Raw genomic sequence first — 26,482 nt, forward strand, 5'->3', positions numbered from 1 at the left:
ATTAGCTCTTTAAAGACTCTGTGGGCATTTATTTCCAATGAAAATGGACCTTAAAAGTAATGGTCGGCTGTCACCAAAGTCCTAGTGAGGGCCACTTGGATACTTTAGGAATACAGCCGCTTCTTAACATCCACCATCAGAAAATGAACTGCTTAAAATCCAGACGCTTACAACATGGAAGGTTGACCTTAATAGTTACGAAATTGGTCCAGAAGGATTTGCAATATTGTCCTAGTAGTGCCAGCGGGGGCTGCTGTGCACCTGCAGTGACAGTTAAATGAAAAGGTGAGGCTTGTGAATTTCATGCACAAGCACCTGTACCATCTCCAGGAAACCCCGCTGATGCAGCCACTTGGATCTGAAATCTACAGGGTTCACTGCAGGAGAAATGAAGGTCACTGACTGACATTAAAACTGACATGGCTCACATTTCAAAGTCTCAATGCTGACAAAATACTTCTTCTGTTTTTATAAGTAACTGACCCCAAACAATATAGCTGAGTAATCTATCTCCTACTAGTAGGACTCTGAAATTTGGCTTTCTCCCTTATTTCTAATAGTGCCTTAAAACTCTCTACTGATTTCTGATTAATTTATTTTGTTTAACTCAGTTTGGACAATTCCATTAGATTCAGAAGGGATTTTTAAAAGTAGAGAGTTCCACACAAAAAGAATTTGTTTTCTGTTTGTCACACTGAATAAAACAGGTTTACTTTAATCCAAACCAGCAAATATTTATGTAAATCTCTTGGATGCAAAGACTTGTGCAGGACATTGTATCAATAGCATCAGTCAGGTTTGCACATCAGTCAAGCTTGGACCTCATCCTTCTAGCAGCCTACAACTTAGAGTGGACAGGCATGTATACAGCTGTTTTCTTCAACTCTTACTGGTGTTTATATTGTCTTTGTATTTCACTTTACTGCTAGTATTTTCCTTTTCACATGCAAACCTACCTTCCAGCCTCACCAGATAGCTTGCCTTTTACTGTCCAGAGAAAACTGGGACCATGCGGGGGGTAAGGTGTGATGAGAGAAAAACACACAGGCCTTGATGTGTGGGTTGGTTCAGCCAGTTCCTCGTGGTAAGACCAGGTGTAATTTTTTAAATGTCTTAGCCTCAACTTCTTCATATGTAAGATAGACGTTCAAAGAATTTGAAATTAAAGAATTACAAGTCATTAAGCACCACCTTCGAATTTCAAAGGAGGCAATGCAATTGCCTTAATGTAAGGCTCTACCCACATGAAGGATTCTCCTTTCTGGAAGGGTTTATAGCAGCTCTCCCTCAAGACTGGATCAGACTGAGGTGTGCCACACTTTTTCAGGAAAGAATCTCACAGCTTAAGTAGAGAGATCTTACTCCAATGGGGTCTGGGCACAGTGTGAAGTTACTCGTTTCAAGCTAGAAGACATATCTTTGAAGTTTCCTCTTTCGTCTTAAAAAGTTATGATATTCCATTCTACTACAGAAGGTACTCCTGTTTATTCTACTATCAATTTGGTATTCTGATTTACCTTTCTCTAGAATGCTATGTAAGATGGACACTCCAAGATACTCCCATACTTAAAGGGAAGTATTTTTTGTTCCTGGCATGTTACATTACCTAGGAGTATACATACTATTTGGGTCAGATAGGAGAAATATATAGATCTGTATGCTCAAAGAATACCACTGCTGCTATGACACAAACACACACACAAAATTTCAAGGATTTTTCCATTACAGAAATAAAGCCACTTACTGAAAAAGTCTCTGTGATGACCTAGATGGGTGGGGTGGGGGAGCGTGGGAGGGAGGTCCAGGAGGGAGGGGATATATGTACACATACAGCTCATTCACTTCACTGTATAGCAGAAACTGACACAACATTGTAAAGCAATTATACTCCAATAAAAAAAAAAGATTTCAGTTAAATCCTATGTGAGTCTACCTGTAGTCTCTCACAATGCTCTTCAGAGCCTGATGATGAATCAAATCATACGTTTCCATCTGACACCAAAATGTCAAGAAAGGGTAAAGCTGATAGAAGATAGCCATTAAGCAACATAAAAGGAACTTCTATATAGAATTGACAAGAGAAGCGTAGACATAACAAATGCATTCAAAGGGAACATAACTAAGATACCCATTGCTCATCTCTCTTTGTTAAATCAACAAATGAATTCATACCAAAATACTATCAAATCATAGTCAAATCACTCTCCCCCAGGAACACCAAGAACAAGTCCAAACAGACTTTCAGATAAACCTTTACTAATCTCCAAGCCCAAGTAAATCTTTTAAGTGCGCAATCCAAGGCATTGCTTCAGTAGGCTGAATGAACCTTAACACAAATTTGAAAGCAAGAAAATTATTTAAAAACATTTATATCAAACAACAATGACATCGAAAACATAAGACTTTATTGGAAGAGTTAAGGAAAATTACAAGGTAGTAGTGCTTCTTAGATGTAATGTCCTACTGGGAAGTGGACTATGGAACATGTTTCTGGAAGGTGAAATTTTGACTATAAACATGGTTGTTTTTTAGTCTGTCTTCAGTTTTGGAAACCAGGAATAATGAATAAAGGTGAAAAGTACAGGGACGCACTAGGCAGCTTTAGAAGAAGCAAAGCTAGGGAAGGAGGGTGGTGATTTTTTTCTTTTTGCCGAACGATATCATGGTAATAATTTTTCTATTTTGTTATGTTTTCAAATTTTATATTTTTAAATTTTAAGAAGGCTCATTCTGTAAAGTAAGATTCACGGTGCAGAAATACTGTTTTCCCCCGAAGCTACCTGATATCAGGGTGAGCCCCAAGATATACATACTGGTTGGGGAAGGAATACAATCTTACTTCGGCATTGCCCGCGTCATTTTTTTGTGGCTGAATATTGTTATTCCTGAGTGCAATTGAGGTATCGAGGGATGTGTTGAACTTTTCTGATATAATTTCTATTGTAAATACTTAACAGCACAGCTATTATACCTTCAAGTGCTGTAATTTCTGGTTTTGGCTCAAGTTTTTGCTTTTGGCTCGATTCACTATTTACTCATAAACCTAAGACTATCAACTGATAACCTCAATTGGATGAAGATCAAGCCACTACTGTAAATAAGGAGTGGGGACCGCAAGGCTGGATGGCAGATGGGAACCTGATGGCTCACACAAAACCTCAGGACGTTTTAGCCCTCAAATAGTTTGCTTTTTTCTTTAAGAGACAGGAAAATATTTTATATACAATATAAACTCAAAAGACACAAATCACGTACCTGAATTAAAATTTAAGCCTAACATCTGAAAATGAATAGCACATTTATCTTATACATTTTTCTACATATTACAACCACATATGTGTCATTTGGAGGCCAGTATCATTGAAAACCTCATTTTTTATTTCTGCATCTGTCAGAAGACAGGACCACAAACAAGTGCTTTCTCAAATGATACTATTGATTTATAGGCTGTGAACAAGGACTGTTTCTACCTTTTGCACTTCTTCAGAACCAGTCAGAGCCTTACAGATTCCCTACTTCAATTCTTGGATTTTATAAGGAAACTGAAGGCTTAAGAGATTCTTACATTGCTAGGTCGAAAAATTAGCCTAATGGCATTGGAGTTCCTGGAATATGTTATTATACACTTGTAAAGAATCATAAAAAGAGAGAATTATTATTAAGAAGGTAGATGAAAAATGACAACCTCTTTTTATACAAAAGTACATGTTTGTAAGCACAAAAATAAATAAAATTCGTACCTTGCTACCAATTGTCTACAAACTATTTCAGAGAATAGAAGCAGGATAAATGCTTCCTAATTCATTCTAGGAGGCCAGCATTACCTTAATATCAAAACCAGACAAAGGCAATACAAGAAAACTACAGACAAATATCTCTCATGAACACAGAAGAAAAATCCTCAACAAAATATAGCAAATGAAATCTAAAAATGTATAAAAACTATTATACACAATGGCCAAGTGGGATTTATCCTAGAGTTTACAAGGCGGATTCAACACTGAAAAATGGATTAATGTAATCCATTACATCAATAGACTAAAAAGAAAAATCACATGATAATATCAATAGATGCAGAAAAAAAATCTGACAAAGTCTAACATGCATTCATGATAAACGCTTTCAGTAAAGTAGGAATAAGAGGGGGACTCCCCGAACTTCATACACTCTAGCAACAAAATATCTACAACTAATGTCATACTTAATGTAAGAAACTTGAACTTTCCCACTAAGATCAGGTACAAGACAAGGATGTGCTCTCTCACTATTCCTTTCGAAATCATACTGTAAGTCCTAGCCAATGAAATAAGGCAAGAAAAGGAAATAAAGGTATACAGATTGGAAAGGAAGACAAAAAACTGTCTTTGTTCACAGATGACGTGATCATCTATGCAGAAAATACAAAAGAATCCACAAAAAAATCCTGGAAATTATAAGCACTTATAGCAAGGTTGCAAGGTACAAGGTTAACATGCAAAAGTCAATTGCCTTCCTATATACCAAGAATGAATATGTGCAATTTGAAATAAAAACACCATTTACATTGGCACCTGAAATTTGAAGTACTTAGGTATAAATCTAACAAAATATGAAATAAGACTTGTATGACGAAAACTACAAAACTCTGATTGATGAAATCAAAGAAGAACTAAATAAATGGAGGTATTCCATGTTTGTGGGTAGGAAGACTCAATATTATCAGGTTGTGGGTTCCTCCCAAATCAATGTATACATGCAATGAAATTCCAATCAAAATCCCAGCATTATTTTATGGATATCAACAAACTGATTTTAAAGTTTAATTGGAGAGGAAAAGACCCAAAATAGTCAACACAATATTGAATGAAAAAACAAAGCTGGACTGACATTACCTGACTTCAAGACTTACTATGAAGCTATAGTAATCAAGATAGTGTAGTGTTGGTGAAAGAATAGACATAGAGATCAGTGGAACAGAACAGAGGGCCCAGAAATAGACCCTGATCTTTGACAAAAGAACAAAGGCAATACAATGGAGCAAAGATATTCTTTCCAACAAACAATGCTGGAAAAATGGGGCATCTACATGCAAAAATGGACCTAGACACAGACCTTACACCCTTCAGAAAAATTAACTCAAAATGGATCACAGACCTACATATAAAACACAAAACCATAAGACTCTTAGAAGATGACATAGGAGAAAACCTAGATGACCTTGGTCATGGCACAACTTTTTAGATACAACACCACGGCCACAAGGCATAAAAGAAATAATTGACAAGCTGGACTTCATTAAAATTCAGAACTTTTGCTGTACAAAAGACAATGTCAAGATTATTAGAAGACAAGCCACAGACTGAGAGAAAACATTTGCAAAACACACATCTGATAAAGGACTTATCCAAAATATACCCAAAACACTTACAACTCAACAAAAAGAAAACAAACAATCTAATTAAAATATAGGCCAAAGGCCATAACAGACACCTCACCAAAGAAGACATACAAATAGCAAATAAGCGTATAAAAAGATGTTCCACATCATATGTCATCAGGGAAGTGCAAATTAAAGCAACAATATGATGGAATCTTAGGTACCTATAAAAATGTGTTTTCATGTAATATTCCATGACAGGGAAATCTTATCATGCTACCATGTTAAATGGAAAAAGCCACATACAAAACTCTATATACAATTACGTATAGCACACACACACACACACACACATATGTACATACACACACACACACACACACACACGCACCATACAGACATGCAAATGTTCAGGCATACCCAAGATACTGGAAAGAATTAAACCAAAATCTTATTAACCATGAGGATAGAATTTCTAACACTTTAAGTTAATTATTTCTAAAATAAAAAATAAAGCATTAACAAGAAAAAAACACAACAATCAGCAAAATACAAATGCAGAATATTGGGGTGTCCTCATGCAGGCTTTAATGACATCCCTATGCATGAATCTGTCAACATAAGGAGAAATAGTCGTTTTCTCTAACCTACAGAGAGGGCATTCCTCTGCTGCCTGATATGAGAGGCGGCCTTATTCAATCAAGTGGTTAGTTACACACACACTTAAATCTAACTGTGTATGAATACAGTAGCTTTTATTTATAAAACCCCCAAAAAATAATGACAGGAAAATTTTTCTTGCAGGAGACAATATTATTTTTCCAGCAATTGTCTCCTTGTGTATCTGGGAGGTGGTTCATTTCCTTAGAAAGATGTTGTGAGTTATTAATATAAAGGTCACAGCTTAACAGCAGGAAACACAGAGGCAATGCTCCTAGTAAGATAATATGATCAACACTACATATTTTAATGCCATCTTTATCAACTTTAATGGAAGGTCCTAAAATACTGGCTGGTGGGCTGCATTCTGACTTATAGAAAAATGTTTCCGATTTCTCCTTTGAAAAATTAAAAAGTGACTTTAATTACCTATTGTTTTCAGAGAAGTTGAGAAAGCCAGATGTTGAGAGTGACAGTGTTTTCAGATCCTTACCTGATGTCCATACATGTTATGCAGGTGATGTCTCGACTATTTGTTGTGATCAGGTTCAAAGCTACTGACGTTTCCTGGTCAGAGGTCGGGTGTGCTCCACATTTAAAGAAAAATTCCTGAAAGAATGAGAAATACGATCACTGACATGGAATCCGGCTCGCCATTTCCCCCTCTAAACATTTTCACAGTAAAGAACCTCTTCAGGAAGAGAAGAGATCTATCATTAGGTGTGAGTCTGAAATAAATCAACATCAACTCTTTTGAGGGAAACTAATGCCCTTGTGCCAAACTATTCAACAAGTCCTCTTTTTAGAAGGGTCCAATTGTCTGCTAGTCTTTTCTTCTTTTTCTCTTTCAGCCAGGTTGCTGGGGGAACACTCTGTGTGTGCCCCTAGCTCACCTCTCGGTGAGAAGTGAGTCTGGTAAAATAACACAGTGTGGATGCAGGAGGAAGCCTGAAACAGCATCTCGAAAATGAGGAAGAGGAGACCCTGAGCCACGAGGTGATTTGCCCAAAGTCAGACAGTCAGAGGTGAATCCAGGAAGTAACCCAGGCTTCTTAAAGGGAAACTCAGTGCTTTTTCTACAGGATCACCGCACAGTTGGTCAGTTAGCAGCAAGAATATAGTGCAGGGTAAGAAATCTAGCAATCTCAACTACTGACAAGCATGCTAATATTGCAGACTTATGGGGGAGCAGAGTGTGCCTCTCCCCTCGTTCTGCCCCCTTTGGCATCCCAGGATTCCCTGGGAGTCTCACCTGCCCACCCCCTGCCAGGCAGTTAGGAATGTTCTAAACCCGCACCTCTTTCCTTCTTAGTTCATTTCCCAGCCCTGTCCTGCCACACACTCCTTTATCTTAGCTTGTGGGATCGTACTTCCCCAAGCAGGGACTGAACCCTGGCCCTAGGAAGTGAGAGTGTGAAGTCCTAACCTCTGACCGCCAGGGAATTCCCAAGATACATCTTTTGATTGATAGTATTCTCCCTTCTCAAACAAAATATTTTTTGTTTTTCTTATTTTCATCTTCTGTTATTTCTGTATTTTTCACATACCCCTTTTCCCTCTCACACACCAAAGTGTTTGACAGGTAAGTACTCTGCTTCTTGTCAAACAGTCTGTACAGCTTCCATGGTAATAACATCCATGAAGCTAAATTGTGTGCCACTGCAAAACTTCTGTACAAATTAACACTGGAGGACAGAAGACCCCTTGCATATACACTTAATCCTCAGCTCCATTTGTGTATAACTACTGGGATATAGAAAGTATTTTCCCTTTAAACACTAGACCTGGTGTCAGCAAACTTCTATTAAAGCACCACATATTAAATGTCTTCAGCTTGGCGGGCCATATGGTCTTTGTTGCACTGCTCGACTCTGCATTATTGTCTAAAAGCAGCCATGGACCATATGCAAATGAATGGATGTGGCTGTGTCCTAATAAAACTTTATTTACAAAAACATGTAGCAACTTGGATTTTGCCTGCAGGCATAGATTGTCCAACCAAAAGACCCTGAGAGATCTGTGGAATGTCTTATTCACATTTGTATCCTAACAGTATACAGCACAAGCATTAGATATATTTTCTTAAATAAAAAAAAATCAATAGATTTACTTAATAAATGCTACCAGTGTTTCTTTATACATCTGACACCACCACTCTTAATCTGTCCTTTCCCTGCTTGTAACCAAACTAACTTCCTCCTCCTCTGACCTGAGGCACAGCGAGCCACACCTGTGGGTGTCAAAGTCCAGTGGGCATCAGAATCACCCAGGCTTGTTAAACTAGACATCGCTGGGAGTTACCCCAGGTGTTCTGACACGGGGCCAAGGATTTGCATTTCCAACAAGTTTCCAGGTGATGCTGTTACTACTGCTCTGCGGACCACACTTTTGAGAACCACTGAGTTACAGCAACATTAGCGGTAAAGGGAGTAAACTCTACTTATTCTTTCGGAAGACAGTGGCTGTAGCAGACCTTGTTTATCACATGTGAAAATAATGTCATGTCTCAGGGAAAATATGTTACTCTTAAAAATCTGGAGTGTGCAGAGAAATGTCCTCAAGCCAGGAGTTATGAACCCAGGCTGTTCTTAAGAACAAGTGTCTCATCAATTCCAGATGGTATAGCTGCTAGCTAGCCAGAACCCCTCCTACCTGGGGCAAGTGACAGAGCAGCCAACCTGCCAGCCTGCAGTCCTCAGCCCAGAAGATGAGGGTGTGCCAACAGTCCCGCTATGATGGGTGGGGTGTGCAGTACAGCTGATGGGAGCCCGTCAGGCACGTCTGTAAAGTGCAACGTGGCTTCCCTTGAAGCAGCACGGAAATCATACTGACTGTTTTTGTTTTCTCTTTTAACATGGAATGCCACCCTTTTCACTCAATTTTTTGAAATGATATACATCCTTCAAAGGTCAGTTCAAGGGTATTATGAAAAAGAGTTAAGGCAAACCTTGACTATCAAAACAAGACGTCTGGAGGACATGACTGATCCTTGTGAAATACACAGAGCTAGCTGTGACTGCTTTTTGCAGATATGAAAAAAATGCTCACTCATAACGAAAAGTAATTCCTCCAAAATGGCTGAGTTGGCTGGACTATCAAGAAGATATTTCATATACAGATAAATAGTATTTATATTTTTTCTTAGCTTGCAGAAAGCTACTGGTAGACATTCAGCTAACAAATCACATACTGCTCTAACACCAGCTAAAAGTCAGATAAAAGGCAAAATCCTTTTTAATGGAGGTAGGGATTTTACAAACAATGGTATAATAAGTTACAAATGTTTGGAAAATTCCAGTAATTCACATGGCGTGATAGAATTAAAATACAAATTACCAACTCTGTATATTAAATATGTATCAGTCATCAGTGAATTTCCGGGCCTTCTCCACCAGTTTTTGTGAAAGGAGGTTCTTTTCTGGTGCTAGAGTAGCAAAACTGGTGGAGGGTCCGAGATTTTGCCCAGCTTGCAAGCTAACAGACCGTCTCAGGGATGCTGGCAGAAGACATGAGACAAAAAAACTGCATGGCTCAGAGCCCAGGCAGAATGAAGTATGGACATCATGATGATGTCAGTTTCTCTGCATCCCAACTCCCAGGAGATGAAGTGGCCAGGCCAAGCTAGCTGGGGGGTTTCTGCATCACAGCTGAGGACCCTGAGCTTAGGGAACCCAGATCTTTTATAAGGACCTGTAAGCCAACTTTCCCTTTGTCCTAAAGGGAGACACTGTGTTTATTATACTGAACAATAAGCAGGTCCACCTTTTACTCTAGAGAGAGATACTATCATTATTTTCCAGGTTGTTTGCTATACAATTTCCTTGAAAAGATTATCCAGAAAAAAAGGGTAGTTAGTGCTCCCTCACAAGTTGTGCAGAAACTTGAGAGAACCCTGGAGAAGTGTCTGCCAATAGTAACAACACCTTTTCCACAGACTAATCAACAGAACGAGCTGATCATTTCCTGTCCTGCACAATCAATGGGTCATTAGCACTTTCAAAATCTTTCTGATATTTGCAGGCTGCGTTCAAAACACACAAACAATAAAGCAAAACACAACAGAAGTAAGAAAAACCTTGCTGAAAAATTCTACCTTGGGTATTTCAACTTGCTTATGTAGAGTTGTCATCTCACACACAGCTGCATGATTCTTTTGGAGTAATCGTCTATGAATTCTGCTTTCTATGATGTTTTTCTCTTGATTGTTCAGATTAAAAAATCAAGGATGCCAAAGCCAGAAAAATCTTCTAGCCAGGGTCTAAGCAGTGTGGTCAGAAAGCTGACACCACCGTGAGATCTGGCCATCAGGGGCATGACACCAGCTGATTCCCACAAGGACCCAGGGAACAGCTCACTCTGGGCCAGATGACAGCGGTTGCGCCCCAGGGCCTGGCTGCTTGAGGTGGCATTACTCTAGTTCCAGTGGGTGCCGGGTTTGACAAGCAAAGTTACTTCTATACCACCAGGGATATAGTGCCCTATGGGTGCAGAAGAGAAAACTTCTTGTTCATTGAGGGCAGGGACATCTGTCAATTCTAGTGAAGGAAATATAGGATCCTTATGTGGGTAAATAAAGAATCTCAAAGGGACCCACCCATCTTTCACAAATGCCATCTCACAGGTAAAATCAGCTACAAAAAAAACAAGAAAGAAAACCAAACAAATCCAGTCCCATTAAATGAAATGAATTCCTGCACCTAACCAGGAGCTGCAGTTCCCACTGGCTGGCTCACTTCACTTGGATCCATATACTCAGTTCTGGGAGGCCCTAATTAGCTATGGAGCTAAAATCTATGACAGTAATTGGCCAGGATTTTTTTTTCCCCCAAATGATAGTGTGAACTATTTTAAAAAATGAAAAAAAAAATAATCCCAGAGTAAGACCTTAAAAAATGTGCTTGGGTTTAAAATGTGACCCTGTTAAATGTTATTTAGTACTATAATGTGCTTTTCACCTTATTAATACTAAAGAGAAAATCCAAAATATAACAGTTATATTCTTTAAGTTCTTAGAAACATACTCATATTTTTGCCATTTCTGTGGACAAGGCTACGATTCTTTCCTTCCATTCTCGCTGAGGCCTCGTATTTTATCATAACCCACTCATCCTTTCCTTTCAGATCTTAGAGGCCTAGCCTGCTGGCTGAATGATGCCCATAAAAAGCAATGTTATACCAAGGGAAAGACCTGTGAACAGTTCAACTGTTGGAATCTACCTCTTTCTCCTCATTCCATTCTGCTACCTGACTCAAGACGCTGCCAGTGTTTCTAACAAACAAAGGGGAAAATGAAAAGTATGGAAACGAATAAATAAAGCAGCAAAATCTGAACTGGATTAATACCAAGAACCCAATTTATAAAAACTTATATAATCAGAAGCTAATCGTCAACTCTAAACACAAATTAATGTGTTCCAAATTTCTATAAAAATAACTTACAACTAACATCTGGCAAGCCCTGCTTGTCTCAAACACAATCTAGTTTCACAAACCTTAAAAAACAGCAGTGAGACCTGACTTCTTCCATCATGAAACTTAAAACAACTTTTATCGAACTTCTTAAAGTTAACAATTTTAATAGATATTGCTTAACAATTACATGTTTTCCACATAAAAATGGTCTCTCTTTACAAAGAGTTAAATCCCATGTTAGTCTCCAACTTCTTCTTAGTTAATATCCCCCAAAGGCAACGTATCTTTCTTTTGATAAAATAAAAGGGACTCACAGTTTTCACTATAAGGTTACAGTGCATCTACGGTCTGTACTAAAGAAGTAACTGGCCATTTGCATGGGTCAGGGTCAAGTTAGGGAAGCAGGGCCCATACCAGCTAGTTCAGTTGAGAGAATTTAATGCTGACTGAGATCTAGTTGCAAAGGTGGTGGAAACCCAGAAGAACTAAACCAGGGCAGGAAGCTCCTTGCCATTAGCAGCATTAGCACAGGGTGATCTAATCACCGGGGACTGGGGGACGGGGGTAGGTGGGAGGATGGATAAGATGCAGCCCCTGCCAAAGACCCCTCCCAAAGAGAAAGGGAGAAACATCCCAGCTCTGCCCTCTCTCCACCCTCCTATCTCTCACTAGGCTGTGCTTGGGGAAAGCCCGCCTGAAGCAAGGAGAGGCGGTCTGCCTGTCCAAGCCACGTGCCAGCAGAGAGAGGAAGGGCAGGTGCATCTGAACGCCACCAGCACGTGCTAGTGCGCTGTCAGGAGGCAAAGCCAAGTCAAAAGTCTTCAACATTCACTGCTTGTTAGTGGGGACATATTCTAATCAGCCTCCAGAAAAGGAAAAATGATACGTTCAGATACGGTTCTGTATTAAATAAAAATACATAAATATTTACACTAAATAATAAACCTGTCAAAAGATTACCCACCCAAATTTTCAACTAAGAGGGACTGAGGACACAGGGGCATTGCTATCTATGAGAAAACTAGTAATAAGCGTCTTACATCCCTATCAAAGAGGTCCTCACGGTTACCAAGTTACAAGAGACAAACTGTCACTTAGAATCAATCTAAATGTCTCTCATGAGCCTAGAAATTCTGTCCGTAGTATCCTCAGTCCGTCTCTCCTCAGCCTGCCCGCTCCAACAGCTCCGCACTTGGTTATCTGCAGACTCTTTTGTAAGAAGCAACTGCTAGTTTTAAGTCTCATCAACCGTTCAGAAATCTCATTATTAATGTGAATATGATAGTTTTAATTTTCTCTAAGCTAAAACATGACAAATGAGCATAATTACCATACTCTCTGCCTGGCACATAAGAAAAACCTGTAAATGAGCCATGCCACGACCTGCGCATCTGTGCCTTATTATTAGCGAATCTCAGTTTTCGGGCTGATGCGTTAGGCTCCCTTTATTATGTAAATCCAGGACATAATTATATAAGCTTGGACATAAAATAACTATGCAACTTGTTAGGTTGTATAAGACTTGTAGACTTTGCTAATTTAACAACGCCAGTTGTAAAGTTAGGTTACACCTAAGTAAACAACTAAAATCTTGAAAGTTAACGAGTCTGCTATCGTGTTCAACGATGTTTGTTTTCTCTCAATAAGGTGTTAATAAAGCCTCTAGATGATATGCAAAGTTTATCAGGAGAAAGAAAATCAATATACTCCCACAAAAAGCAATATCACGTCAGATCTTTGCTGAGAAGGTCAGTTGCTGCCTGTAAGCATCACAACCACTGACAAAACCTTACAGAAGGCTTTCCGCCTCCTCCAAGGCCGCTCGTCCTTCGGTTAACAACAAATAAATAGATGATATGCATATAAAGAAGCACGCACATGTGCACAGGCATGTAAACGCACCAGACACTCAACGTGCCAAGCCAAGCCATTCTAAGCAGGAAAAAGTCTTAGCTCTGAAGTCAGCAAGCACACAGCTTTCTCATCTCACCACTGTGTCAGGTCCAATGGCACAGCCATTTTCATATCAATAAAATTGTTATATTCCAAAACAATTTTTAAAATTTTATCCTATTACCAAAGTTAAAAGTATAAGCTAGGTCTGCTACCTAGTCCAATGTATAATATAAAAATAAAAATGAAATTCTAAAATCCAAAAGGTGAGGAGCTTCAAGATGGCGGAAGACTAAGAGGCAGAGATCACCTTCCTCCCCACAGATACACCAGAAATACATCTACACGTGGAACTGCTCCTATAGAACACCTACTGAAAGCTGGCAGAAGACCTCAGACCTCCCAAAAGGCAAGAAGCCCCCCACGTACCTGGGTAGGGAAAAAGAAAAAACAGAGACAAATAATAGGGACGGGACCGGCACCAGTGGAAGGGAGCCGTGAAGGAGGAACGGTTTTCACACACTAGGAAGCCCCTTCACGGGCGGAGACTGCGGGAGGCGAAGGGGGAAAGCTTCAGGGCCGCGAAGGAGAGCACAGCAACAGGGGTGCGGAGGGCAAAGCGGAGAGATTCCCGCACAGAGGATCGGTGCCGACCGGCACTCACCGGCTCGAGAGGCTTGTCTGCTCACCCGCCGGGGCGGGCGGGGCTCGGAGCTGAGGCTCGGGCTTCGGGCGGAGCGCAGGGAGAGGACAGGCGGCGTGAACACATTCTGAAGGGGCTAGTGCGCCACGGCTGGCCGGGAGGGAGTCCGGGGAAAAGTCTGGAGCTGCCGAAGAGCTAAGAGACTTTTTCTTGCCTCTCTGTTTCCTGGTGCGCGAGGAGAGGGGATTCAGAGCGCCGCTTAAAGGAGCTCCAGAGACGGGCGCGAGCCCGGCTATCAGCGCGGACCCCAGACATGGGCATGAGACGCTAAGGCTGCTGCTGCCGCCACCAAGAAGCCTGTGTGCGAGCACAGGTCACTCTCCACACCTCCGCTCCCGGGAACCTGTGCAGCCCGCCACTGCCAGGGTCCCGTGACCCAAAGACAACTTCCCCGGGAGAACGCGGCGCGCCTCAGGCTCGTGCAACGTCACGCCGCCTCTGACGCCGCAGGCTCGCCCCGCCTCCGCACCCCTCCCTCCTCCCCGCCTGAGTGAGCCAGAGCCACTGAATCAGCTGCACCTTTAGCCCCGTCCTGTCTGAGCAAAGAACAGACGCCTTCCGGAAACCTACACGCAGAGGCGGGGCCCAATCCAAAGCTGAACCCCGGGAGCTTTGCGAACAAAGAAGAGAAAGGGAAATCTCCCCCAGCAGCCTCAGGAACAGCGGATTAAATCTCCACAATCAACGTCATGTACCTGCATCTGTGGAATACCTAAATAGACAACGAATCACCCCAAATTGAGGAGGTGGATTTTGGGAGCAACGATATATATATTTTTTCCCTTCTTCTCTTTTTGTGAGTGTGTATGTGTATGCTTCTTTGTGTGATTTTGTCTGTATAGCTTGGCTTTTACCATTTGTCCTAGGATTCTGTCTGTCCGTATTTTTTTTTAACTAAAAAAAATCTTTTCTTAATAATTATTTTTTATTTTAATAACTTTTATCTTCTTCTTTCTATTTTTTTCTCCCTTTTATTCTGAGCCATGTGGAGGACAGGGTCTTGGTGCTCCAGCCAGGCGTCAGGGCTGTGCCACTGAGGTGGGTGAGCCAAGATCAGAACAGTGGTCCACAAGACACCTGCCAGCTCCACGTAATTTCAAACGGCGAAAATCTCCCAGAGATCTCCATCTGAATGCCAAGACCCAGCTCCACGCAACAATCATCAAGCTACAGTGCAGGACACCCCATGCCAAACACCTAGCAAGATAGGAACAAAACCCCATCCTTTGGACAGAGGCTGCCGAAAATCATAAGGCCACAGACACCCCAAAACACACCACCAGACGTGGACCTGCCCTCCAGAAAGACAAGATCCTCCTCATCCACCAGAACACAGGCACTAGTCCCCTCCACCAGGAAGCCTACACAACCCACTGAACCAACCTTAGCCACTGGGGACAGACAGCAAAAACAATGGACACTATTAACCTGCAGCCTGCGAAAGGAGTCCCCAAATACAGTAAGTTAAGCAAAATGAGAAGACAGAGAAACACACAGCAGATGAAAGAGCAAGGCAAAACCCCACCAGACCTAACAAATGAAGAGGAAATAGGCAGTCTACCTGAAAAAGAATTCAGAATAATGATAGTAAAGATGATCTAAAATCTTGGAAATAGAATGGAGAAAATACAAGAAACGTTTAACAAGGACCTAGAAGAACTAAAGAGCAAACAAACAGTGATGAACCACACAATAAATGAAATTAAAAGCTCTCTAGAAGGGGTCAACAGCAGAATAACTGAGGCAGAAGAACAGATAAGTGACCTGGAAGATAAAATAGGGGAAATAACTACTGCACAGCAGAATAAAGAACAAAGAATGAAAAGAATTGAGGACAGTCTCAGAGACCTCTGAGACAACATTAAATGCACCAACATTCAAATTATGGGGGTCCCAGAAGAAGAAGAGAAAAAGAAACGGACTGAGAAAATATGTGAAGAGATTATAGTTGAAAACTTCCCTAATATGGGAAAGGAAATAGTCAATCAAGTCCAGGAAGCACAGAGTCCCATACAGGATAAATCCAACGAGAAACACACCAAGACACATATTAATCAAACTATCAAAAATTAAATACAGAAAACAAATATTAAAATCAACAAGGGAAAAACAACAAATAACACATAAGGGAATCCCCATAAGGTTAACACCTGCTCTTTCAGCAGAAACTCTGCAAGCCAGAAGGGAGTGGCAGGACATATTTAAAGTGATGAAGGAGAAAACCCTACAAACAAGATTACTCTACCCAGCAAGGATCTCATTCAGATTTGATGGAGAAATTAAAAGCTTTACAGACAAGCAAAAGCTAAGAGAATTCAGCACCACCAAACCAGCTTTACAACAAATGCTAAAGGAACTTCTCTAGGCAGGAAACACAAGAGGAGGAAAAGACCTACAATAATAAACCCAAAACAATTAAGAAAATGGTAATAGGAACATACATATCGATAATGACCTTAAATGTAAATGGATTAAATGAGGCAACCTAAAGACACAGAGTGGCTGAATGGATACAAAAACAAGACCCGTATATATGCGCTCTACAAGAGACCCACTTCAGACCTAGGGACACACACAGACTGAAAGTGAGGGGATGAAAAACATATTCCACGCAAAACCTAACCTTACACCTAAAGCAATTAGACAAAGAAGAACAAAAAACCCCCAAAGTTAGCAGAAGGAAAGAAATCTTAAAGGTCAGATCAGAAATAAATGAAAAAGAAATGAAGGAGACAATAGCAAAGATCAATAAAACTAAAAGCTGGTTCTTTGAGAAGATAAACAAAATTGATAAACCATTAGCCAGACTTATCAAGAAAAAAAGGGAGAAGATTCAAATCAATAGAATTAGACGCGAAAAAGGAGAAGTAACAACTGACACTGCAGAAATACAAAGCATCATGATAGGTTACTAGAAGCAAATATATGCCAATAAAATGGACAACCTGGAAGAAATGGACAAATTCTTAGAAATGCACAACCTTCTGAGACTGAACCAGGAAGAAATAGAAAATATGAACAGACCAATCACAGGCACTGAAATTGAAACTGCGATTAAAAATCTTCCAACAAACAAAAGCCCAGGACCAGATGGCTTCACAGGCAAATTCTATCAAACATTTAGAGAAGAGCTAATACCTATCCTTCTCAAACTTTTCCAAAATATAGCAGAGGGAGGAACACTCCCAAACTCATTCTACGAGGCCACCATCATCTGATACCAAAACCAGACAAAGATGTCACAAAGAAAGAAAACTACAGACCAATATCACTGATGAACATAGATGCAAAAATCCTCAACAAAATACTAGCAAACAGAATCCAACAGCACATTAAAAGGATCATACACTGTGATCAAGTGGGGTTTATCCCAGGAATGCAAGGATTCTTTAATATATGCAAATCAATCAATGTGATACACCATATTAACAAATTAAAGGAGAAAAACCATATGATCATCTCAATAGATGCAGAGAAAGCTTCCAACAAAATTCAATACCCATTTATGATAAAAACCCTCCAGAAAGTAGGTATAGAGGGAACTTTCCTCAGCATAATAAAGACCATATATGACAAACCCATAGCCGACATCATCCTCAGTGGTGAAAAACTGAAACCATTTCCACTAAGATCAGGAAGAAGACAAGGTTGCCCACTCTCACCAGTATTATTCAACATAGTTTTGGAAGTTTTAGCCACAGCAATCAGAGATGAAAAGGAAATAAAACGAATCCAAATTGGAAAAGAAGAAGTAAAGCTGTCAGTGTTTGCAGATGACATGATACTATACATAGAGAATCCTAAAGATGCTACCAGAAAACTACTAGAGCTAATCAATGAATTTGGTAAAGTAGCAGGACACAAAATTAATGCACAGAAATCTCTTGCATTGCTATACACTAATGATGAAACATCTGAAATTGTTGAGTTTATTTACAAAAATAAACTCAAAGTGGATTAAAGACCTAAATGTAAGGCCAGACACCATCAAACTCCTAGAGGAAAACATAGGAAGGACACTCTATGACATAAATCACAGCAAGATCCTTTCTCACCCACCTCCTAGAGAAATGGAAATAAAAACAAAAATAAACAAATGGGACCTAATGAAACTTAAAAACTTTTGCACAGCAAAGGAAACCATAAACAAGACGAAAAGACAACCCTTAGAATGGGAGAAAATATTTGCAAATGAAGCAACGGACAAAGGATTAATCTCCAAAACATACAAGCAACTCAAGCAGCTTAATACCAAAAATACAAACAACCCAATCCAAAAATGGGCAGTAGACCTAACTGGACATTTCTCCAAAGAAGATATACAGATTGCCAACAAACACATACAAGAATGCTCAACATCATTAATCATTAGAGAAATGCAAATCAAAACTACATTGAGATATCACCTCACACTGGTCAGAATGGCCATCATCAAAAAATATACAAACAATAAATGCTGGAGAGCATGTGGATTAAAGGGAACCCTCTTGCACTGTTGGTGGGATTGCAAATTGATACAGCCACTATGGAGAACAGTACAGAGGTTCCTTAAAAAACTAAAAATAGAATTACCATATGACCCAGCAATCCCACTACTGGGGATATACCCTGAGAAAACCGTAATTCAAAAAGAGTCATGTACCAAAATATTCATTGTAGCTCTATTTACAATAGCCAGGACATGGAAGCAACCTAAGTGTCCATCAACAGATGAATGGATAAAGAAGATATAGCACATACATACAATGAAATATTACTCAGCCATAAGAAGAAACGAAACTGAGTTATTTGTAGTGAGGTGGATGCACCTAGAGTCTGTCACACAGAGTGAAGTAAGTCAGAAAGAGAAAAACAAATACCGTATGCTAACACATATATATGGAATTTAAAAAGAAAAATGGTCATGAAGAACCTAGGGGCAAGACGGGAATAAAGACACAGGGCTACTACAGAATGGACTTGAGGATATGGGGAGGGGGAAGGGTAAGCTGGGACAAAGTGAGAGAGTGGCATGGACATATATACACTACCAAACGTAAAAAAGATAGCTAGTTGGAAGCAGTCGCATAGCACAGGGAGATCAGCTCGGTGCTTTGTGACCACCTAGAGGGGTGGGATAGGGAGGGTGGGAGGGAGGGAGACACAAGAGGGAAGAGATATGGGAGATACGTATATGTATAACTGATTCACTTTGTCATAAAGCAGAAACTAACACACCAGTGTGAAGCAATTATACTCCAAGAAAGATGTTAAAAAAAAAAAAAAATCCCAAAGGCTCTGAAAACACAAAAATTTTTTTTTTCTAAACTTGGCATGAAAATTCATTTATGGCATAACCTGACATGAACTGGCATGACATTATTTCTGGTCTATATTTATCCAGCCTAGTGTGACTATTCATGCTTTTCACTGCAAAATTACTATTTTTTTAAAAAATGACAGGGTGTAGACATTCCTGGAGATATTTCAGTTAAAATGTATGAACTGCAGGGCTTCCCTGGTGGCGCGGTGGTTGAGAGTCCGCCTGACGATGCAGGGGACGCGGGTTCGTGCCCCGGTTTGGGAGGATCCCACATGCTGCGGAGCGGCTGGGCCTGTGAGCCATGGCCGCTGAGCCTGTGCGTCCGGAGCCTGTGCTCCGCAATGGGAGAGGCCACAGCCGTGAGAGGCCCGCGTACCGCAAAAAAAAAAAAAAAAAAAAAAAAAAAGTATGAACTGCAGAATATTTCTAATATCTAAAAATTTCTAAATTTAAAACACTTCTGGCCCCCAGGTAGTAGATAAGTGGTTACGATTCTGCAACATAAAATTGTCTTAAATTCTTACTAATCCAGCAGGATGATCCTTGAAGTTCTAGACACAGTCTTTTATGTGAATCACTACAATGGTATCTTTAGTTCAGTCCAAATGAATAATTTTAGTCTACTTGAAATACGTACATAAATAAATCCATGTGCACTTCCTACATTTCCCTTTATGCCAGACATAAACAATTTGAAAACTTTTAATGCCACATACCTTCAAGAAGTCTAACTTCAAAACAAAAGCCACAAATACAATGATTATCTTCCCCTCTACACCTGGATTGTAAGTTCTTCAGTGTGCCTTGACGAGGGCTTATTCAAATGTAATACTACTCAGTCATAATCGACTACTTGTAATTTACAAATAAAAGGGGGAATTGTTAAAGGAGACATATCAAATGATTCCTGAAGAGTATACTAGAAGGTTTGGGGTCATTACTGACGCTTATAAAGTGCATGAGTTTACATAAATGTCTCTGTTCAGGTGGGAAAAAACAATCCTCATTCTCAGCTCAGGCAGCTGCTCAGACACCCTCAGACCCTGTTCCTCCCCTTCTCCTTCTCAGCCCAGGGTGAACTGGCATCTCTGGCTTCTCAATCAGAACACAACATCCCTCCACTTGCAGCCACAGCGTGAGAACCTGTCTAAGAATGAAGCCAGTGCTCAGAAGGGAACAGGGACAAGAGATGGAGAGGCAGAGCCCATGACCACATTCGTGTCCTGGATTTAGCTATGCCTGTGGCCCAGTTAATTTGTTTATTTACATCCACCTCAAGAAATAACCACGCTTCTGGGGATTTTTCCCTCCAATGTTTACTCATTCAGAAACAAGTGTGATATCTTCTCCTTGCTCAGCCCTCAACTAAAGGCTGAGGATACAAAGGTAAACAAAATCCCTGCAAGAGTCCATAAGCCTGAAGGATAACGAGACACATCAACAAATATTTAAACAAAATTAAAACATGGTAAATACCTTCCAGACACCTGACCACTCATCTGGGCAGAGGCGAGAGGACAATGTGCAGCTTATGGGAGAACGGGAAGGCTCAGCTTTGAAGGGATAGTTCAAGTGGGTTTTAAACGGTCAGAGTTTGCCAGGTGGAGATGGTAGAGAAGACAGCTCGGGAGCAAAGGTGCGTGAGAACTTGTGCTGGGGGAATCAGACTCGCCGGAGCCTGGGACGCCTGGGCAGGGGAATGATGGGAAATCTGTAATTCTCTGTGCACATAAACATTGGTCACACCCCACCAAACTCATGCTAGTGCTCTGAGAACCTGAAATGTGCTGCTTATGTGACTCTTCACTGTCATTCTTCAACGATAGAAAGGTGTGACAGCCAAGAATAGGAAGCACGACTATTTCCTTGTCACCAATTTTGAACGATCACGTTTTCGAAACAGATGTTTGATTTTAACTTAGCACAGTGCATGTAAACTTCCAAAACAAATTTCCACATTATCTTTCAGACTGGAAAACAGGGATTTTCTTTTTCCTTTATTATCTTGGAGAAAGCTTTCACCCCAGTGGTTGTGCCCTAGATATTACATCACTGCAGAATTTTGAGAGCAAATGCTTTGCCTATGGTTGTTACTATGTCTCAGCTTGTGCATAATCATCTTGCTCTTAACATTCCTTAAAGGCCCTTGACTCCAATCTTTCTGGAACTTAAGGACAGCTTTCAAAGTTGTATTTGTTCCATAGCGTATTGTGAGCTGAGAGGCACCTACTGGCCAGAGAACACAGCTTTTCCTGACATCTAACTTATTCTCGGGAATTACTAGCCATTTCAGGAGAATCTGGTTAATTATTCACACACACTACAGCTGTTAGTCTTCTTTACCAAGGTCTGACGTTCAGTTGACTAGCTAGTTGCTCCAGCATGACTTGCCCTGGATTGCCGTCAGCATTCCAATAATGTCTAATAATGTTAGCTTCCCTCTCACCACAGCACAACAGCAGCTACCTATGTGATGTCATCTGCTCAGTGTAGAAGTCGAGCATATCTTTTCTTTCAATTTTGTAGCCCAGCCAGACAACAAAAGGCAATATTCATTATTCTAATTGTGCTTTACTTCCTTTAGAAGCTAAAGGTTTCATAAGCTCTCGTAATGCGTCGGCTTGAAGGAACATAATGGCATCACAGCATCCGCTAGTTTCATGTTTAAGCAAAGCTTTCCCGCTTTTGTTCTATGATAAATAAAATGAGATGTTAAAATATTTTGTTCTTAACAGAATGTTTCCTTTGTAATTTTGATTACTTGAGTCAACCTTCCAGAGGGGATACATAAACAAGTATCTGTTAGCTGACGATAATCTGCAGGACACTGAGGAGACGGGTCATACTTTTGAAAGTTTACAATGACTCACCATCCCTAGATGAACTGTGTTCCTACCATTTTCTAGGCAATCTCTAGAAGTTGGCAGTTATTTCATGTTTGCTTCTAAATGTGCAAAAAACTTACTCCAATCAACAATGGTAAATAACGTAAAGGAACTAGTTAATCATATTTTCCTGGTTCTTTATCCTCCATATTAAACACAGGGGCCTGAGCAAGGCTTCTGAAGCCTTTCCGGCACTCACCTGTCTCACCAGCTTTCCCTCCACATTGCTGTCCCAGTCCTGCCAGAAGGACCTTTTCTTGTCACCCAGAGGGCTGCACTCCCTCTCGTTCTGGATCCTTGCACAAGATTTCCTACTAGCTGGACTGTCTTCCTTCTCCCACTCATTTCAAACTCCCAAGTGTCCTTCATGCCTCAGCTTACTTGTCACCAGCTCCTGAAGCCTTCCTGATTTCCCAGGGCTGGGTGAGAGCTATTTCCACGTTATCTTCTGTTTCTATCCTGCTCTGTGTTTGGTGCCTTCGGAGCCCTTACCTGTGGGGCTGAGAGCACCTGCTTGTCTAGTGGACTCATCGCAGGGCAAATGAACTGAGGGCATTTCATGCTGGTGCCTGGCACAGGGCCTGGTACACTGTAGGTGTCAGAGTGGTCGAAAGAATGAGCTCTCCAAGCGTATTTGAAGAGCAAGAAAGAAGGGTGAAGAAGAAGTCTCCTGGGCCCGGGGGCATGCTCTGGGGAAAGTGATGGACAGGAAATTCTGAATCCCAGCCTTCTGTATTCCTGGGAATTGTGTTCGTTCCTCTATCTTTGCCAGCCTGTGCCTTCCTCTGAGCTTTTATTGCTGCTGTGGTTCCTGCTGTTGAATCTACTGTGCTGCTTGTTAGGAAAATTGCCCCCAATCCCTGGATCCAGTGGTGGCAGAATGATGCTGTCACTTTTCTCTTGTAGCCAGAGGCTGAGAAATGCAGCCACTGTAACTTCAAAGTGTCCAGTCTAGACATGGAAAGTGCAAGAGAAACATAGTTTTGTGTAGCAATGATTCACAGAATGATAACATAACTTGCTTTTGGCTACAAGCAAAGAGAGATATGGAACAATAAAAAAAAAAAAAGCCTAGCTTTAAAACATTTTAAATGACTTTAGACTTGGAATCTAAACTGTTTTTTCCCCCTCGAAAGCCCTTGTTTCCTTTGGCAAGTAGGATTTAAAGCTTCTTTTTATTCCTGTTTTCTTTATTGCAGGCAGCACAAGCAACCATAAACACTCCACTCAAGATAAAACTGGGCAAAGGCAAGTCCTTTATATACTTTAATAGTTTCCTGCATTCTCTGCATTTATTTTATTTCCTCATTATAAAAGGAAAAAAATAAAGTACAATTCGTAAATTTACCTATGAACTATATACATACAGGAAAATCAAGATGAATAGAATTTGGAAATAAATATTACAGAGTGATTTTTTTTACTTTTTATTAAGACAAGTTTTTAGAAGAGTTTTAGGTTAACAGCAAAACTGAAGGGAAGGTACAGGGATTTCTCCTATACTTCCAACCCCCTACATGCACAGCCCCCCTATTATCAACGTCCCCCAAGAGAGTAGTACATTTTTCACAGTGATGAACCTATATTGACACGACATAACCACACAAAGTCCACAGTTCATATTACGGTTCACTCTTTGTGTTGAACATTCTACAGGTTTGGACAAAAGTGTAATGACATGTATCCATCATTACAGTATTTTACAGATTTTCACTACCCTAAAAATCCTCTGTGCTCCAACAATTCATCCCTCTTCCATCTCCCAAGCCCTGACAGCTACTGATTTTTTTTTTTTATTCTCCATAGGTTTGCCTTTTCCAGAATGTCATATCGTTGGAATCATACAGTATGTAGGCTTCTCAGATTGGCTTCTTTCACTTAGTTATATGCACATAAGGTTCTTCCAGGTCTTTTCATGGCTTGATAGCTCATTTCCTTTTAGCACTGAGTAATATTCCATCGTCTGGATGGACCAGTTTATCCATTCACCTACTGAAGGACATCTTGGTTCCTTCCACGTTTTGGTAGTTTTGAATAAAGCTGCTATAAACATCCATGTGCAGATTTTTGTGTGGACATAAATTTTCCAACTCCCTTAGGTAAATACCAAAGAATGTGATTGCTGGATCATATGGTAAGAGTTTTGTGAGAAACCTCCAAACTATCTTTCAAAGTGGCTATACCATTTTCTTTTTCCACCAGCAGTGAATGACAGTTCCTGTTGCCCCACACTCTCTCCAGCATTTGGTATTGTCAATATTTGAGATTTTGATCATTCTAATAGGTGTGTAGTGGTATCTCATTGTTGCTTTCATTTGTGTTTCCCTGATGACATATGATGTGGAGCATATTTTTAGATGCTTATTTGCCATCTGTATGTCTCCTTTGGTGACATGTCTGTTAAAGTCTTTGGTGTATTTTTAAATTAGGTTGTTTTCTTTTTGTTGAGTTTTAAGGAATTTTGGTGTATTTTGGAATTTGCAATTATTTTCTCTCAGTCTATGGCTTATCTTCTCATAACCTTGACATTGTAGAGCAAAAGTTTTGTAGAGAAAAAGTTTTGAATTTTAATGAGGTCCAGCTTATCAATTACTTCTTTCATGGATTGTGCCTTTGATATTGTATCTAAAACATTGTGCTATGCCCAAGTTCATCTAGGTTTTCTCCTATGTTACTTCTAAGAGGTCTATGGTTTTGTGCTTTACCTGTAGGTCTATGATGCATTTTGAGTTAATTTTTGTGAAGGGTGTAAGGTCTGTGCCTAGGTCCATTTTTTGCATGTAGATATCCAGTTTTTCCAGCATTATTTGTTGAAAAGACTATCTTTGCTCCATTGTATTGTCCTTTGCTCTTTTGTCAAAGATCAATTGATTATACTTACGGGGTTTATTTGAGGGTTCTCTATTCTGTTCCACTTGTCTGTTTGTCCATTCTTTCACAATACTACACTGTCTTGATTGCTGCGGCTTCATCATAAATCTTGAAGTCAGGTAGTGTCTGTCCTCCAACTTTGTCCTTCTCTTTCAATATTGTATTGGTTATTCCAGGTCTTCTTCTTCTTCATCTAAACTTTAGAATCAGTTTGTTGATATCTGTAAAATACCTGCTGGGATTTTGATTGGAATTACATTGCAAGTATAGATCAAGTTGGGAAGAACTTACATCCTGACAATATTGAGTCTTCCTATCCACAAACATGGAATATCTTCCCATTTACTCTTACTTCTTTGATTTCAATCATCAGGGTTTTATAGTTTTCCTCATATAGGCTTTATACACATTTTGGTAGATTTATACGTGAATATTTGTTTTGAGATGCAAACGTAAGTGGTATTGTGCTTTTAATATCAAATTCCACTTGTTCATTGTTGTTATATAGGAAAGTGATGGACTTTTATTAACCTTTTATCCCACAACCTGCTATAATCACTTATTAGTTCCAGGAGTATTTGGTTTATTTTTTTCTGATTCTTTTGAATTTTCTGCATAGATGATCATGTCATCTTTGTACAAAGACAATTTTATTTCTTCCTTCCCAATCTGTAAACCTTTATTTACTTTTCTTTCCTTGTTGTGTTAGCAAACTCTTCCAGTATGATGCTGAAAAGCGGTAGTGAGAGGGAATTCCTTACCTTGTACCTTATCTTAGCAGGAAAGCTTCTAGTTTCTCTATATCAGGTATGACACAGTATTTTCTCTATGTCAGCATAACAAATTACAAATGCAAGAAGTAAAAACCCAATCAGCCATTCTCCTTATGGAATATGTATAGATGTGTGTAGGCATGTATGTTTTATAAACATGTATATTTCTCATTGACTGGTCAATTTAAAAGTCAAATAAATTTATACTATCTATCTTTCATAGTAAGTAAAAGATAGGGGAAAAAATCAAACCTTTTAAGTCATGAGAGTACCATTAAAATAACATATGTTAACGTTTATACATTTATCCCAATTGTTTTGAGAAATGCATGTTATGTTGGAGGAACAAAGATGAAGAATACCCCTGAGACTGCATAGTCTAGTAGGAAGGAGACATGTAAAAATAAACATGCAAACAAACAAAATAAGGGATTGTGGAGAAATATCAGTGTGACCCTCTTTATCTCTTAAGTAGGCTTATCATTAAGCCTACTTAAATCTCAGAGAAGGCATCTGTGCATGGTTTGTGTGTGAGGGGAAAGTCTCCAGGGCAGTTCTAGGCCGCTGCCGGTGGGGACCAGGCAGCAGACCCCCCTCCACATCCGTGCAGGAGAGACTCCTCCTGAT

General features: G+C 40.0%; 1 protein-coding gene across 11 annotated transcripts in view; it reads right to left on the minus strand.

The window, feature by feature from the left end:
- Positions 1-26,482, minus strand: part of AGPAT4 (1-acylglycerol-3-phosphate O-acyltransferase 4) — a 1,398,816-nt gene that overhangs the window by 697,466 nt on the left and 674,868 nt on the right. For all 11 annotated transcript variants that reach the window (XR_003793727.1, XR_003793728.1, XM_029224043.1 and 8 more), the window contains one exon: positions 6,510-6,625. Coding sequence is in view for 9 of the 11 variants with exons in the window: in XM_029224043.1 (XP_029079876.1) it covers positions 6,510-6,625 (116 nt within the window). In the remaining 2 variants the exon portion in view is untranslated. The remainder of the gene's footprint in view (positions 1-6,509; positions 6,626-26,482) is intronic.

This window comes from Monodon monoceros, unplaced genomic scaffold, assembly GCF_005190385.1.
Source record: "Monodon monoceros isolate NGI ecotype Baffin Bay Population unplaced genomic scaffold, NGI_Narwhal_1 Super_Scaffold_15, whole genome shotgun sequence".
Classification (NCBI taxonomy): Eukaryota; Metazoa; Chordata; class Mammalia; order Artiodactyla; family Monodontidae; genus Monodon; species Monodon monoceros.